At 41.1% G+C, this 18,783-nt stretch overlaps 1 protein-coding gene across 1 annotated transcript in view; it reads right to left on the reverse strand.

Annotated features, from left to right (window-relative positions):
* Positions 1-18,783, reverse strand: part of grin2ab (glutamate receptor, ionotropic, N-methyl D-aspartate 2A, b) — a 141,437-nt gene that overhangs the window by 42,433 nt on the left and 80,221 nt on the right. The window contains exons 5-8 of the mRNA XM_023267453.3: positions 9,052-9,218; positions 8,817-8,951; positions 8,620-8,719; positions 1,993-2,198 (exon numbers count right to left, since the gene is read on the reverse strand). Coding sequence (XP_023123221.1) covers positions 1,993-2,198; positions 8,620-8,719; positions 8,817-8,951; positions 9,052-9,218 — 608 coding nt within the window. The remainder of the gene's footprint in view (positions 1-1,992; positions 2,199-8,619; positions 8,720-8,816; positions 8,952-9,051; positions 9,219-18,783) is intronic.

Genomic DNA, 18,783 nt, shown 5'->3' on the forward strand with positions numbered 1-18,783 from the left:
ACACAGCTACACATAAGAGACACCTCTGTGCTCCGTTATCGAACCTGCCGTGTTCATAAATTACAACAGCGTGTCAGGGCAAATATATATTTTTGTGTTTGAAAAGTCTTCACAGTGCAGCAGGTGATGCCCTTGTCACAGTGCATTGCCACGGCTGAATACATATAGTGGAAACATTTTTGTGGTCTATTCTGGGAAACTGCTGTCTCCTCCTGTTTCAGGTTTGTTACCATTTTTGGATAAAGTTTTTGATCTAAAACAATGAGGCTGGCATGTTTTTTGAGGCAAATTCCAGTTCACATATTCAAATTTATGTGCATATGTACACACTTGAGATCCCATGTGGTGTTTTTAACACCAACATATTATAAAGAGAGTTACTATGTCTAAACTGTATGAACAATTATTTGCAATAACAAGAGTATCAGTTGCATCACAGAAATACACAAAACCTCTTTTGCTGTAAATGCAATTTTTAAAATGTGTTCCCTGTTATTACCATGTGGGGAACATTTTCCTGTTAGCCATTAGCTAAAAATACTTAAGATGTTGTGTGAGCACTTTTCTGAAGATATGAATAAAGAAGAAAGCGATGCTCTTCCCAAATTCTCTATTATGGCAGGAAGCATCTTTTCAGAAAAAAATGACTGCTTAGGGGGTTTGCATGGTACACTGCTTCCATCAAAAAGAATAACCTTTTGAAATTTACTAAAAGGAAAAACCTCAGAAAAACCTGTACCGTTGTGGAGACCAAATATGCTGAACTGGAGTCTCAGATACTAATTCCTGTCAGGCAGGAATGACAGGGGATCCACAGGGTTTGATAGTATCTTTTAAGTGCCAGATTATGTTGTCCTATTCCTCTTTACCTCACGTTGTTTATATGCACACTGCGGCAAGATTATATCTAGACTAATGTATGCAGAATTCTGATCACAGCCTCACCACTTCCAAATCAGAGTAGGGAAATCCAACCTGTCAGTTTATTATCACAAACACTGGCTGCAGTTGTTTTGACAAATATGCAAATTCTATCTAATAAGTTAGCGAGACAAATGATGCACCTCTGACAGTAAGAATAAAGACTGCTCTGGAAAAGGTTTGATTTCCTATTGAGGTCTGAGTTATATTGGATCAACCTGTCAACAACAGCAGTATTGTATGTGCTTTGATATATATTGTAACGGGCAACAAAGGGAGACAAATGAGATAATAAAGCCGTAATGGTGAAAATCACACTGTGGCTCTCATTCTAATGAGGCAACTCATAAGTCATCGCAGATGTGTAGCACTGAGCAACGTGACCTTCATGTTTTTAGTTATAAACAGACTTCTGCATTCATAATCATATATTAGCCACTGTAGGGTCTCATATTCAAAATGCAGTTGTCATATCACTGCAAAATAAGCTGACAGGAAGGAATACAGTTCTGCAGCTGTGGATTTACAGTTCAGCACATATCTGCATGCACATGTGTGAAGAAATTGACCATATTCTCCTCACAGAGACTTCACAGACACACACAACTACTAACATTTATGGGCCACTTATAGAGCCATGCAACAAGGGAAAAAGCAGAGAACAAAGCTAGCAAAATCTGCTTTAATCCGTCTGTCTTAATGACAGTGAGTCCAGTCAGGATGTGAAGTAAGGTGGAGAAACAAACCACATGCTAGGCTCCGGCAGCAACAACAAGGCGAAGTTCAGCCTTTGTCTCTCCGCTGAGGAGGCAGATTGAGCTCATATGCCGAGCAGCCACGCACACAATGGCTAATAGTGTTAAATGCCATCAGACATCACAGTCTAACACTGCTGTCATCTCTGCTTCTGTTCTCCCCTCTACTCCTTTCATTAGTACTTTAAAAAGGAGTTACGTAAGGCTGCAGCTACAAAGACAAACTCAGTTTTGCAAGTCCTTAGACCTTGATCTTGTCATCACACACAAGCACACACACACACACACACACACACACACACACACACACACACACCTGCGCAGGGCACTAGGTGGGAGTTTCCCCGGGCTCCGGTCGGATGCTGTGCTGTAGCAGCTGCTCTGGGCCTCAGGCAGCTCTCCCTTCTCCCGCAGCATGGAGGTAGCTGCAGAGGAGATGATGCCCACCCCGTCCCGCACCCGCGTCTCCAGCGGGTACTCCCAGTCATCGTAGGACACGGAGATCATACCAAGAGGAAAGACCTGAGAAGAAGAAAATTCTTTTAAAAAGTACATTGATCAACCACAACATTAAGACCACTGGCAGGTGAAGTGAATAACATCGCTCATCTTGTTATTATGCAACATTCTGCTGGGAAACCTTTAGTCCTGACATTCATGTGGATGTGTGACATGGACCACCTACCTAAACATTGCAGGTGAAGCAACCCCCCACCCCCAACCCATGGCAACAGCAGTCTTTGATGCCAGTTGCCACCATCAGCAGGACAATGCACCCCGACACACCACAAAAACTGCTCAGGTGTGGCCCGGGGAACATGATGGAGTTAAAGTGTTTACCCGAGTTCCACACTCCCCAGGTCCAAGTCTTTGGATCACCTGTGGGATGTGCCAGGATAAGCCTGATCTAGGTAGGTACCATCCTGCAACCCACTGGACCCACAGAATCCACTGCCACCATCCTGGTGCCACAGGACATTCCCAGAGGTCCTGTGTCCACGCCCCACTGGTTCAGAGGAGTTTTAGCAGCATAAAGGAGACCAACATGATACTAGGCAGGTGGTCATAATGTTATGCCTGATCGGTGTAACTTTCAATGTAATGTAGTGTAATGCTTCAGTGACAGAAGTTTTGCACAAATATTGACCAACTGTCAAATATAAGGTTATTCCTCACACTGAAATTTCATTGGCAACCTTGATTCTTCCTCATCTGACCCACAGAAAACCTGTCCAGGAATTAGTCTGATCCTTAAAACCTGTGAGCTTTTTACAACCCGATCTACATTCCAGATCTGGACAGCATACTGCAGCAACTAACCTTTGTTCTAAACCTGCATGGATTAAGGTGAGTGGTGTAACACACAAAGAATCTCAATTGTTTTAAATATTTTCTGTAATATTTCATGGTCTAGATTTTTTGTAGGAAAGTGGTCTAACCCACAACCCAAATATAGTGTTACAGTGGAATGTTGGGCCATTCCTGAAAATGCAAAACTTTGAACCCATTTTTCTGAAAAAATTACAGAAAGTGTGTTAGACCACTCTGCTCCCAAACCGTTCAAATATGGACACCACAAAACAGTGACACAAATATAAGCTGTTAGACGATTGAAGGTCACTAAACTTGAGTGAGACAAGTATAAAGTGTTTAGTTATAGTTAGACTACAATTACCTAGCTGCTGTCAGTGTGATGTTATTACTGTTTTTGGTTGGTCAAACCTTAACATAAACTCATATTTAGTGCCTCTGTACTTGGTTAGTACGATAAGCTTTTGTTCGCACAGCGGTATGTCACGCCTGCAGCCTCTAGCTGTTGATCGTGGCAGTGCTCTCCCCCTCCCTTCCTGAGTCTATCAGCAGGTGTCACACATCTGCACTCAGCTGACCTGGAGTGAGCAGGTGGGATTGGTTCATCATCCTCACCCTGTGCTGTAAAATGAGACCTCACTCACCACTCCATGCCGGACCATGAACAAGCAACAGTCAGACGTGCTTCTTGTCTAGTTCTGCTCGTTGTATCTTTTGCCTTGACTAATTGCTCACTCTGTGTTTTTCCCAGCCTGGACCTCACCTGCTTCCGCTCCCTCCTGGATCCATTCTTCACAAGCCTCAGCCGTCCACAGCCACCCCAACTCCTGGATTCTTTCCCCGTCTCGGGCTCTCTACACCACACTGGATTCTGGCCACCACATGCCACCCCACGCCGTCTCCTGCTCCACGCCACGCCACCCTCTGCACCTGCCCACTGCAGCCCAGCTCCCCTTCGCCTCTCCTGTCACTTAAGTTCCCCAATCCTGAGCCAGGCTGACAGCTGTTATCCCAAACTGTCGTGTCTAATTAGCTTGTAAATATTTTGCATTTGTGCACAGTTTATCGTCGCTTATCCTACCCCCAGTTTACTGTATATATTTCCAGATTGTATATTCTGTAGCTCGCTATTCTGCTAGTTCTTGTAACTGCCCTGTTTAGCTGGACACTAGAGTCCTGGCATGTTTCTACATAGTGAAGATTCTGTCATGGTGTTTCTGTATTATATTCTGTTGTTCCTTGCTCTCCTACCTAGGTATTACCTATCGTGGGTTAGTTCATCTGTGTTTATTTTGACTACCGTTTGCAGTGGTTTAGTTCTCCATCCGCCCATAGGGGCTCTGTTTTCCATAGCCTTTCTGGTTATCCTGTGACACTCGTCACTTCCGGTTGTAGTCCGTGATTCAGAAATTGTAGCTCTCTATGCTGTTTCTCCATTTTGTAAATAAATTCCTTTACACTGTTCCTGAAGTTGTCATTTCTCATACCCTGCACCTGAGCCGCCTCGAGAACCGTAACACTTTAGCCGTGCCAGCAAAACTGTAACCTAGTGGGTTTGACCACTCTGCTTCCAAAGCCTTCATCTTACTATGCACAATGCAAGAATGCCAAAAAATAAAGATAAGTTCAATAACATACAATTTAAAAACGTCTTGTCACGGCACAAGTTGACACACAGTAGCTCATTTAGTTTCAGAAACCACTTTGCTCCATCAAACTTCCCAAGATGCTTCAATCCCATAGTTTTTTGGGGTTTTTTTTTTTGTGGATACTGGATGTAGAGCTCATTTCTTGAACTGAGGCTCTGTGGCAATCTGTGGTTCTGGCTGGGACTACTGCTGGTTTATCCAGTCAGGTGACAAGATCTATGAAGTGGCATGTACGATTCAATTTGACATTTTTACCCCTTCTTCAAAGACCCATTTGCATCTCTGAGGTGTCAAGTAACATGATTTATTAATTCCATCTACCACCCTGAAATAATTCATCACTTCCTATTAAATAGGTGTGAACAGTCTGTATGGCCATAAGCTGGATTGTCCATTCAGGTGTCGCCTACATCTTGCACTTTCACTCCAGACTGAGCAAACCTCACAAAGAGCCAGCTGGCTGATCTGTCTATGGGACTTTGTTACATTTTAATTTGGCATTTACTGTAAAATCAGAGGGGAAAACCGAGGCATCCAGAACAAACTGGATTGTTTGAGTCGAATGATAAGACAAGCGAAGAAATTTTAAAAAATAAATTTGAGGAGGTAAGCAAACATTGGATATGCTTCCAGTTTTTAATGTGAGAAGAAATACTTGAACTGATTATACTTTTGATTATTTATTCACATATTTCTATGCTATTTGGATAATCAGAGCCTTGCTGTCCTACATCTTCGAGAATGTAATGCTATTTAACATCCTGCTTAGAAAATATTGTGAGCTACAGAGAGCAGAATGAAAAGTGATTGTTGCTATAAATGCCAAACTACCACTACCAGAACTATGATATATGAATTAGAGTACCCTTTCTTAACTTTACAAATGTACAGAAGCAAATCAGACTCATCACATTTTGAATTTTAAAAGCTGTTGAATTTCTAACATTCAATTTTGCTGCATCGAAATTACATATGAATTCATGTCTGAATTTAGCTCGTCATAATTTTAATAACTAACTTTCCCTTTTGTTTTTCCAATGTTCACAAATTGAGTCAAAATTTCAGGTGTAAAAATTGGAAGCATGAAAATTCAAGGTGCTCAAATTCAGTGTTCAAAATTTGCCATCAGAGAAATTTGTGGTTCACATCCGTGGACTTAAATAATCGGCCCTGGCCTAAATGGAACCAATTCTCAGTCAAGCTATGGTCCTCTGGTCATGGGATACCATGGCAACCAACGCTAACGATGCGCTTCAGTGAGTATTTACCCTTTATTTAGTTTTGATGTCATTTGTTTTTCTGGGAGTCATTAACCAGTAATGCATGACATATTTCTAAGGAATGGGATTTATTTTAGAGAGGTGTTGTTGGTTACAGTTTTGCTAGCACGGCTAAAGTTGTGGGAATGGAAGTTGATTGTACTAACAGTTCCGAGGCACTAATGAGTTTCCGTTAAGGTTTGACTGACCTAAAACAGTAATAAGGTCACGCTGAAAGCAGCTGGGTAGTTGTAGTCCAGCTGTAACTAAACGTTTTATGCTAGTCTCACTTAAGTTTAGTGACCTTCAGTCGTTCATTTTGTGTCACTGTTTTGTGGTGTCTGTATTTGAAGGCTTCCTCCCACAGTCCATTTGGAAGCAGAGTGGTCTAATCCACTGTCTGTAGTTTTTGAGAGAAATGTGTTCAAAGTTTTGTGTTTTCAAGAATGGTCTAACATTCGAAGCGACACTGTAACACTATATTTGGGTTGTGGATTAGATCATTTTGCCAGTAAAATCTAGACCATAGAATAACAGAACAACAGAAATTATCTAAAACTCAGTTTGGATTTTTTTGTGGGTTAGAACACTCTATATGTAAAGTAAGCTAGATGAAGCTACACCTTAGACATTGTTAACTTAGTTTAGCATAGCAAAAAGACTACAAACATTAGGTATGGCTCTCTGTAATTGTAATCTAATCTCCATCTATAAATACAGAACAGGGAGAAACCAGGGCTGCCTGTTAATAACCAAACATTAGCCGATGAGGTGAGTCTGAGTGAAAGTTTTGATTGGTCGGTCTGTTGTATACACCAAGGACAAGAAGCGACGTACAAACTCTGGGTTTCTGCCAGAAGTTTAGTTTGACCAGGCAGTTAGTATCGGCCTGACTGAGCCAGTCTTAGGATGCAGTTGAAACCAGAAGTTTACATACACTGCATAAAAAGACATAACCTTTTTTTTTCTCACTGTATGACATTAAATCAGACTAAACTTTTCCTGTTTTAGGTCAGTTAGGATTACCAAAACTATTTCTATTTGCTAAATTCCAGACAAATAAGAGAGAGAATTTTTTCATTACTTTCTTCAAAGTCAGAAGTTTACATACCTTTCCTTAGTATTTGATAGCATTGCCTTAAAACTGTATCATGTTTTGGGTATTCTTTGACAAGCTTCTCATAATAGTTTGCTGGAATTTAGGTATAAAAAGACAAGATTATGTGTCTTTTTTTACAGCATATGTAAACTTCTGGCTTCAACTGTACATGCACATGTTCTCATGAGCACCCATTAGCAGGTACGCGGAGGAGGTAAAGTTTCATGTAAAAACTTTATGGACTTGCTGCTGAACCACTGGACATGGATGCAGCATCCAAGTGTCTTTTTTGTTGGGGAGCCAGAGACAGACTGATGGCAACATTATAGTTTCTGTGATAATTTATAGAGGATGAGGTGCTCTCGGGCAGCGCTTCATCAACCTGAGGTGCACTAGATGATTAGACTGTTCAGTCTCACTGCATCACCACTTTTGCTGGTGTGTCTACTCAACTCTGTGTGCATGCACTTGTAATTTTTCCATTTTAGACTCATTATTTGGTGCACTTTTGTATTTCACAGTATTATTCTTCTTCACTTAATAACATTCCCCAAGACCATTTTTGATGCTCCCAATCAAAAATATATTTTGATAATTAGAATTAAGTTTATAAATGTGCAGTGGTGACTTGTCAACTAATGGCTGGAATTAACAATTAGTAGTCAAACTGGAAAATCTTTAATCAGAGCAACTCCTGTAGAAATAACAATTTATGTGTCAGATTATCTCTTCCTGGAAGCACAATCATATTACATTTTGGAACATTTAACTATCATTATCACATTCTGGTATTTTGTTTGAACTACACTACAGAAACAATATATATAGTGTGCTGCTGGCTGACAGATTGTGTTACCTTTGGACAGAAACAGGTTTCCTATGCAAACTGACTGCTACCTGCAACATCATAATTCAATTCATTTTTGTGTTTTTTGAGATTTCTATCTGGAAAAGAAAACATTCCTAAAATGTCCAAAGAGGTACTTATGAGAATTTAGAAATAAAATAAGTCTCCTTCTCTTTATCACCAGCCCTGAGTGACATTCGAGAAACTGCAGCAAAAATGGACATTTTTACTTGTGCCTAATCAAAAGTGTAAAGCAGGGGGTAAATAACAGCCTCATAACAATGAGTCAGTGACACTGATGTTATTGAACCTGTTCTAAAAATTCTAAGCTGCAACTCTACCAAATCTGATGTAACAGAAATGAAGCACAACAAATGCTACATCCATTTTAGTCACAGAGGTACTGGGCGGCCTCTTCAGTGAATGTGCCACACTTTGCAAAGTTTAAAATATGGTGTTGGTTGCGTTTTTATAATCCAGTCTGGTCTCGGTACAGAGACCCCCAGGGTAGAGGGGGTAAATCAAAAGATGTGATATTGGCATCTGCTCTCATTTGCTCCTGCCAAAAAGGCAAATGAGCTTCACCTTGTCTTCCAAAATGTTCAAGTATTCCTTTAATGCTGTGTGTTTTTTTAATTATCAGCTATACAGAGTAAATAAGAGGAGAAATACAGTAAAGGTGGCAGATGACCTGCAGGCAGCCGGGAATCCAAAACACTGCTTGTCTTTTCAAACCGCTATAAGAGGCCACGTGTTACTGCATATGGGGCTTAACTACCTCAGGGGTAAAGTCTGGGTTGCCGGTGGTGAGACTAGATACGATCCAGATGTAACCAGCTCCTATCAGCCCCAAGGACCGAGCTTCTTCCAGTATGTACCTGTCAACGAGAAGGGACAGATCCACTGCTAAAAGCTGGCAGCATATGCCAAAAGAGACAGCAACAGCAGAGGAAAATTAAAGACACAAACACCCACAGAGCCTCATCCTTAGAGCAGTACAGCAGTATAACAGGACTCTGGATCCTCTTGAGGGCGATGTGTGATTTAGAGTTTGGGTCGCCATCGACAGCATCGAGAGTCACCACGCTCTGCAGGTCCCAGCGCACAAAGCTGTAACAATACACCATAAATAATAGGAGGTGCTTCATCTTGTCAGCCGCCATGAATGGAGGTTAAAGATGAAAACAATACTCAAGTGTGTGTTCATTACCTGTGATCCACAGTCACCCTCAGTGTGCTGATGAAATCCTGGTAACCAGGGAACTTAGAAGTGACGATAGAAAAAACATGCCAGTCATACTCCTCCATGATAGCGAGCATCAGCAGCGCCTCCTGCTGCAGGGCTGCACCGAACTGGAAGAATGTGGACTTCTCATCCTGCAACAACAACCGCCACACAAAGTCAGCACATATATCTGAGCATCTCAATTAAATGCAGCCTGTACAGTAACTTGGTGGTTAGCACTGTCGCCTTGCAGCTAGAGGATCGCCGGTTCGCATCCCGGCCTGGGCCTGGGATCATTCTGCATGGAGTTTGCATATTCTCCCTGTGCATGCGTGGGTTTTCTCTGGGTACTCCGGCTTCCTCTCACAATCCAAAAACATGCTGAGGTTAACTGGTAAAGTTTGGTGAAATTGGTAAAATTGTCCTCAGGTGTGAATATGAGTGTGATCGTTTGTCTCTATGTGTAGCCCCGTGATAGACTGATGACCTGTCCTGTAGCCAGCCTTCACCCTAAGTTAGCTCGAATAGGCTGCAACTCCCCCTACGACCCTAATAACGATTAAAACACTTTAACATTTGTACATCCTTTACATAGGACATTTTAATTTTATATTATTCTTATTGTTTATTTTTATTTACTGAACATTTTTACATATTTATCTGTATTCATGGTGGTGGGAACTGTACTCTTTAAACTGTAGCAAACAAATTTCTCCTCAGGAATTAATAAATAATTCTATTCTATTCTATTCTATTCTATTCTATTCTATTCTATTCTATTCTATTCTATTCTGCAATGTATAGCTAATGGATGGACGGTTGGATGGATGAATAAACTGCAGAAAGCACAAACACACACACACACACACACACACACACACACACACACACACACACACATACACACACACGCACACACGCACACACACACACAAAACAGCGCTGAAGTCTGCGAATCCGACTCAAAAAAACTCCAGATAGAATTAAAATCATTTTCAATTTTTCAATCAGTGAGACAGGGGAGAGGAGGGGAGATAAGAGCGAGTGTAAGTGCTGGAGAGAAAACAAATAAGGAGGGAAAATGAGAAAGAGACAGCGAGAAACTGAGTGAGATTCAGTCAACAAGTGAGACTGTGCTGTGAGAGAGTGACTGCCAGCTCCAGGGGGCCTAATGGTCTGAGATAACTGCCTCATAATTCACAGGTTTGATTCACTTCAACGCTCAGCTGCCAGTATAACAGACAGCTGTGCATTGTCTTGAACGATAACACTGAGGCTGTACCAGTTAACCAGTTCCATTAGTGAGCTGACTCAAAAAACAAATAATCATACATAATAAAACATAATTTTCCTGTGGTATACCGACTGCATAAAAAACAGCCATTCTACAGCTGTCTCATTTGAAATCACAAGCTCACAATTTTCCAGCATTAATTCACAATGCCACACACAGTTTAATCATTTAGTCTCAGCATTGGGAGGAAAACTGAAGGCCAGCATGAGAAAAAACCACAGCAGCCATTAGACAGAATGAAGCCCACAGCGAGTGTGAAATAAGTTGCTAATGATTGCAGAATGTATGTTTGCATGAAACGTAATCTGACTGTCCCCCCTTGGAATACAACAGACAGAGAGAAGCACCAGAGAGGAGAGGGGGCGGGGGGGGGGGGAACAGGCTGAGAGAGGGGAAAAGATGGAGATACCTGCTGCTGGGAGAGGTGGAAAAGGAGTGAGAGTCTTGGGAGAAAGAGTGAGAGACAGCGACATCAAACCTCCTCACTCAGTCCCCCTTCACCATACATGCTTTAACAGCCTTTCAGCTAAGGGAATCAAAGAACGTGACACATTAAACATCAAAGCCCTCGTGAGCACACACGGAGAATCAGCTGTCAGCGCCTGTCTTCAACCATCACTTGTGCTGTTTTTTTGTACTGTGAACCTCGTATTGTGACTCTGGTCTTGTCCTCCAGTTTAACTAAAATCTCGCCACAGAGGTTTAACTCCCTTCCCTCCGCCGCTGCCACTACACACACACAAAAAGAAAGAAAAGTAGGACGGAGAGAGGATGAAATTATACTTCAAAAAAATCTATCTCACTCTTTTTATTTGAGTGCGACTGTAGGTGTCTGTGTGTGTGTCTGTGTGTGCGGCTTTGTCTTTAGAAAAGAAGAAAAAAAAGATAATAAAAGATTTAAAAAAAGATATGTGGCAACAGGCACATCCTCAGCTCTGCCCTGACAATGCAATTGGTCTCCTACATACAAGAGTGCAGCGGTACACTCATATATAAATTATATGAGTGTACAATCAATCTGCACCTAATCATATATCAACCGTAAATTGGTCAGCATCTGTTTAATTCTGGGCTGTATTTTTGTAGTTCCAGTATTGTACTAATCAATGTAATTTTCAAGCAACATTACTGCATTACAATAACTTTCAAGCTGTCAGACAATCAACAACATTTACATATAATAACTACATTATCTGGAACAATTTAAACCACCTTTAAAACATTAAAGCCATAGACAAGTGAAGTGAATGACATTGACAGGACTTAATGTGCATTTATGTAAAATGTGGTTCTATTTAGTGTGATAAAGCACATTATGCTCCAGTGTTGGTCTTAAAGTTTTCAGTCAGATCCACCTTTTCCACATAACATGAGGTTTAAGAAGAACAACATTACAACAGCGCTTCAGAATCATCATCTACACAATAATATGTGACGTCCATGTTGCTATGTCCATAAATATTTGGACAATGACACAGTTTTCAACATTTGGGCTCTGTGCACCACCACAATGGATTTGAAATGGGTGCAGACTTTTAGCTTCAATTCGAGGGTATTTACATCCAAATCAGGTGTAGGAATTACAACACATTCTCATGTGCTCTACACCTTTTTGAGGGTTCAAAAGTAATTGCAGGGAAACCTTGGGTCTATGAAAAAGTCCAAAAAATAATTAAAAAAAACACAAGAACAGATCAGCTTACACTGTGGAAAAGGACACGACTAGTGTGGCACCAATGGGATATATTGTGTATATACACGATAGTGAGTCCACGGATGCCCCCTCTACAACCCACAGCACCCTAAAGGTTTACTGGTACCAGACACCACAGGACACCCCCAGAGGTTTCATGTACAAACCCTGTTGGTTCACAGCTGCTTTAACAGCTGGACAGGGAGCTACACAAGATTAGGCAGGTGGGTTCAATATTTTGGCTGATTGGAGTATTAAAAAAAAGCACATATCTGTCAGTCTAATAATATGTGCACAAAAGGAAGTGTGTTGATTCAAATGTGATCCAGGAAGTGACACCATTTGGGTTACTATGTTAGCATTTACCACAAATAAGTCTGGAGTATTGATCAAGCAAAGATTTACTGGTTTTCAAATGTGCTGATTTGTTGATTTTCTATTGTTGAGTTTCTAGGTTGTTGGTTGGATGTTAGTAGTAATTGATGACTGAAAGAAGACTGAAATATTCAACTCTCATATGTGCACATACGCAGAGACCCTGACATGTTGACAGGCTGGAGAGGCAGTGCTAGATGTCATACATGTTCATAACATGCTCTTAACAGCTTTAATATTTACACCTGTCAAAGTGGTCTAATCCACTCACTTCCCTTTAAATAACATCACAATCCAGAGAGGAGGCTATGTGGAGAATGTAGAATGAATGAGGTGAAAGTCTTTTTAGAAGACTGACGGGTTAAAAGGAAGATGATAGTCGCTGGTGTGGTTGCTGAATTATAAAGGATGAAAAGAGAAGTTGACACAGACCTGCATCTTCTCATCAAATCACACAAGTCCACCAAGAAGCTCACACATAAATAATGCACAAATATAATGGCGTGCACATACACCCACAACCACAAATGTATTTCCACATTATAATTCACATACCTAGAGATTTACTGATGACACTGTGCATTAATTATACAAATACAGTGAACTTCATGTACAGCTCCACGTCCATCCATGAATATGTGCACAGCACATACACATGTGTTCACTCACAAAGGACCCTAAAATACGTCTTTACTCATGAGCCAGCCTCCCAATGAATAATACACCACCAAAACCAAGACAGTATGCCACTTATTTTCTCTGCCTCTCAAACACACATGGCATTTCATGTAGCATTTCATTTTTGTTTACAGGAATCAGATATAAGAAAATGTGAAAGCGTAGCGGGACTCGTAGAGATTCAAGCTAATGACGGACGAATTGACACATTTCGTGAAATCACTGGGAGACTGTGTTGTGTGGGCCAGAGGAGGAAGAGCTGAGCTTGCAATTAGCAAAGGTGGATGAGGCGAGAAATGAGCGAGCAAATGCTAAAACAACCGATAGAGTGAAAGAACACATGATGTCAAGTGGCTCAAAAGAAGAGGATGAAACTAGTACACAGAATAATGAGAAATAGATGGAGGTAAGCAGGAGGATGAGGACGATGAGGCCAGCAATGTGCCATATGAATATTTAATTCAGTAGGTCAGTTAAGATGGAGCAGCTACATTAAGTTGGCCTGACAAAGTATGGCCCCCAGATGCTGCTAAGTACCATCCCACTTAAGCCTGCACAAAAGTGCAAACAAACTAGCATGGCAAAATAAATTCTGTGTTAACAAAGTGAAGCTCACTGCAGCTTCAAAGGTCACACACAGAAGAAAAGAGACACAGTGGCAGTACTATAAAGGCAGGGTTTAGTTTTTCAGAGTACTGGAGTTGTAGAAAGATTAAAACACGGCCGATTACTCTGGTGAATTAACCATCAAAATCCACTGGCTATCAGTGCAGAAAAAGGTCTTCTTAGATTAGCTGCAGTTTGAGGTCTCAAAAACTATAAAGTCAGTTGGTATGTAAATTATATCTGTAGGTATTTGCTGTGGCTAAGTTGGGATCAGTAAATACAACAGAGGACGACGCTTTAGCCACAAAACGTTACAGATACGCACCATCACAATGAAAGTGATGTGAATAAGTTCCCAGCAAAATTAACATAGAATAGTAAAATCCTACATGAACTCTGGGTCATGGCTGTCTCATTCACCATGCAGGAAGTGAAGTAAATATTTTCATGGGGCATTTTAAGAAGATACTTGAGAAATAAGAATTCAAATAATTAGCTGTCCAAATGATTTGAGAGACTTCTCATTTTAAAAAAATGCACAAGTGCAGTTTGCAATATTTTCATGCATTTCTTCTGGACCCAAAACAGGGATGTTTTCAGATTGTCTCATATTCAAGGCAACATGCCCTTTCTTCACAGCATGTCAAAGCAAGAAAAGCACAATTATGAATAACTCTGGTTAATGATTACTGCATCGTGATTAGGTCTGAAAGTTCCGGTGTCCTGGTGGGACTGATTACTGGAACATTTAAATGCAATGGAGCCATTGTTAGTATCAATAATTACACCTGAGCTTTTGCCGTATTAGCAACTCAAAATTTCTGCCGTGAAAACAGCTTGTACAGAAAACAAAAAGTGCACACGATGGCCATAGAGTTGCACAGTATATAATGTCAACACAAACCAAACAAACAGCAGCATAAACTGGTGTAGACATTTCAGATGTTACGTATGTATCGTGGGGTCTTGTTCAAGAGTGAAAGGAAAATGCAGCATGAGATGGATAGATGGACTGATGCAGTGTCGGCAGCATTATGGATGTTGTACCGAACCACTGTAGTGAAGAGGCAGCTGAACTGGAAGGTAAAGCTCTTGATTTATCAGTTGAGCTGCATTCCAGCCCTCACCTATGGTCATGACCTCTGGATGGTGACTGGCGGAATGAGATTGTGGATAAAAGCAGCCAAAATGAGTTTCCTCCGCAGGGTGGCTGGGTTCAGTTTTACAGAGAGGGTGAGGAGCTCGGACATCTGGAAGAAGCTAAAAGGAGCCAGTTGAGGTGGTTCGGGAATCTGATTAGGATGCCTCTTGGGCGCCTTCCTTTGGAGGTTTACCCAACAGGTTCATCTGGGAGGAGACCCAGAAAACAGTTGCTGGAGGGATTACACATCTTTTGTGGCCTGGGAATGTCTTTGAACCCCCCAGGAGGAAGTGAAGAGTATTGCTGGGGGGAAGTACATCTGGAACACCGCACTCATTCTGCTGCCACCACCAATTCTACCCTGGAGTAGTGGGAAAAAAATGGATAGGGGGATGGATGTTACAATGTTTGAGAAAAATCACACAATCCAGGCAAAGGAGTGTTTTCATATGCTACCTGTGGTGTTGGACCTTATCAGTGTAATTAGGATTAATTGGACACTTGCAGGTTGCTAGGGAAGGAGGATGAAATGTTGGCACATTAAACAAGGCCTGATGAAACATCAAAACTGCACTAAAGACGTGTGCTGGTAAACAAGGCACATTTGGTGCTACAATCTAATTCTCTGTAAATGCTCAGCAGATGCTCTGCAAACCCAAGTGCTAACAAACACTGGTCTAAATCCATCCCCCAACAACACATTAGCTCAGGAAATCCACTTACAAACAAGCATCTAGAGTAGCCTTGGAGAGGAAGTTGTCACTTGACCAGCATCAGAATAAACCTGCCAGAGGAACATCCATAGAGAGAGATGTTTAGGTTAGAACAACTTCTGAGTTATCTCCAGTAACAATGCCACGTTCTATTCTACACAAAAACTTTGATTTCCTGCTGTTTGAACTGTGCTGTGACTTTAGAAAATCTGCAAATAACAATTTTACAAGCCTAAGAGCTGCACATGTAACATCACATACCATTCTTTGAGCATTGCTGAAAGCTGTCAACAGGGACCGCCCACATAGCAAAGACATAGCATAGAAAATTCTCCTGACACAGACAGAACATAAAGGCAGGTCCCTTAATAACTAACAAGCAGCGGTCCCTTAAGCACTGAAAGCTCTTCAGTTTTAGAACAGAGACAGGTCCCAAAGCCCACATCCACAACCCGAACATACACTTTCTACACTCCCATGACTGACAGAGAAATATAGCATTAAGCTTGCAGACATTGGCTCCCATTGCTAACAAAGGCTACTTTAGTATTCAACAAGAGGTAAGTCCCAATGCTTAAGTCTACTGTAGTATTTAACAGTCTCCCGCTTCCCAAGCAAACACAGAACAGCATTTAACACGGCGCAGAGCCCCCGAGCTAGCATAGCCTAGAATCGGCTGGTGAAGCATTAGGTCTCACCACTAACTCAGACGAGCACGTAATGGACGGCAGCATTACAGAAAACCTCAGAATGGAATATGGGCCTGGACTGCTCTCCTGACACTGGAAACACATTTTCCTCCTCCGACCAAACACTCACTTTTTCCACCAAAAAGTTTAAATGGTTTTAGTTCTATTATTACTTAGTTATCCACAACTCAGAGCCCTTGACGGTCCTACTTCAGAGACCTTCACTTCTAAAGGACTCCACTGATGTAGAGAGCTGTGGAAGCCAAGAAATGCATTGATTATTTCATTTTATTTCTTAAAGCACAGATCATTATGGCAAAACAGTGAGAACTGACTGCATTAGTTTCTGACTTTGACAAAAAAAAAAGCAGCGGGTTCAGTTTTTATGGCCGTTAGTGGCGAAAGGAATAAATTTTACTCATATCAAACTTTTTGAAAATTTAATTAAAGATGAGTTACTTCCCTCTGGGAGCCAAAAATGCTTTAATTATCTCAATATCAAATTCTTAACACCACCTGTCAAACTCCTTTTTTTGAATTATTGTGGTTTGATGTGATTTCAAAATATAGAAATTAGGGATGTCCGATATTGGCATAAAAATGCATTATTGGTCAATCAGGGTTTTTTTTGCCTATCATGAAAACCGATAAAATAATGCCTGGATTTGGCCGACATTTACTGGTGCGCAAATGATCACATCATCAAACTGTGTCTTGAAGCGTGTAAACAACCGTGCCGGATTTCTGGTGTGCTGTGCCGGCGTTTGGCTCAAAAAAAAAAAAGATAGGACTACATTGCCAGTCGAGTTCGTCTACCAATGGAATGAGAGGAATGCAGCTTTTTCTCTCAGCCAAACTAATATCATTAGCCAATGGGAAGTAGAGTGGGTGCGGGTCTTACAATGAACTTGAGATCCAGCTGCGGGTGAGTCCATTGTTGTCATGGTTATAATGATGCAGTGATACAGAAATCTTTAACAAATCCGTGGATCCAGACTATGAGCCACATCACTGCCAAAATCTAATCACTTGGTCCTTGTGTCATTTCTGACCTTCCCTGAAAATTTCATCCAAATCTGTTATTCTGCTTTTTTGAGTAATGTTGAGTAATGTGCACAGACAAATAGATGGAAAGACAAACGCTGATCGTCACATAACTCCATCACTTTCATTGGCAGAGTAAATAAAAATAAAAGGCACTTCCCGAGGTTGGAAGAGTTAAACAGAGACGCCAAGCCCTTCGGTTGCTGGTGCAGAAATTTAAAAATTAAAAATGAACCTAACCCTAAACTACATTTGTAGCCACAGCTGCCCTGCGGCAGACTGACGGAAGCATGGCTGACAATCTGCGCCTACGGCCTCCGACCACCACCAGCATTCATACCCCAGTGTGAGTAGCAGCACTGGAGGCCAGGTGGGTAAAGTGTCTTGCCCAAGGACACAACAGCACATGACTAGGACAGAGCGGGAATCGAAACGCCGACCCTTCGATCATTGGACGACCCGCTCTACCACCTGAGCCACAGCCTCCCCAAACAGCTGCCTCATGTACACAACTAACAGCAAAAAGTGCTGTCATGTCATGAGTCAGACCCATAAAGCTGCTGTCCTCTGAAACTCATAACTCGTTTACCAGGAGCAACAACCACCGCTGAGGTACCAACGTCAGACTGACTAGGTTTGTGATTTAAAAACACACGTGTAAACGTTCATTGCAGAACATGACTTGTCGTTCGCCAGATATCAGCCACTCGTTAATCTGTGGAGGAAAAATTGTACTGAACTTTACTGATTATGCCCAGTAGGTTGGATGTTTTACTTTTTTCATTTAAGTTGGATAACCTTGACTGAAAATTTTAGATTTAAAAAAAAAAAAAAAGAAACATAAATATAATATTTTAAATATTGGACACTTTTCAGTCTGACCTTTATGAAGTTTTAACCCAACTTGAACTTGTCTGGGGTCAGTTTCAAAGAAGGTAATTCAAACCACATGACTTTAAAGTAAAATATTTGAACACAATCTTCACTGGCATAAAGTGTAAATAAATATTCAGTTCTAGTTTAACTGAGGTTTTTTGCCTCTCATCTCACACTTAATTTGTATCTGAGATGTGCTGCTTTGAGCATTTTTAGCACATTTTGATGTAGTTTGAATGTAATTGTATGTCTCTCTCATTGTCATTAATGGCTGCGAAAACTCTAAACGAGACACTGCATTTGCTGAAGTCAGAAACTAATACATTCTGTTCTTCTGCAGACAAAAAAGTTTACCTTAATTATCTTAAGGAAGTCATAAACTCACATTTGTTTCCAAGAAGCCATTAAAAACAGCTCTGAAAATACAGTTCTGTCGGGACTTTTGGTGAGGCAAAAACAAATTATCGGTTACTAATGCTTGATGAGATTAGGAGATTAGTGATTTATTAATCCGGTGTCACACTCCTGTTAATGCTCCAGACAAATACCTCAGCATCTCCACATCACCATCAACACAAGTTTTTAGTTTTCATGTTTGCATTGTAATT

Source organism: Amphiprion ocellaris, chromosome 4 (assembly GCF_022539595.1).
Source record: "Amphiprion ocellaris isolate individual 3 ecotype Okinawa chromosome 4, ASM2253959v1, whole genome shotgun sequence".
Classification (NCBI taxonomy): domain Eukaryota; kingdom Metazoa; phylum Chordata; class Actinopteri; family Pomacentridae; genus Amphiprion; species Amphiprion ocellaris.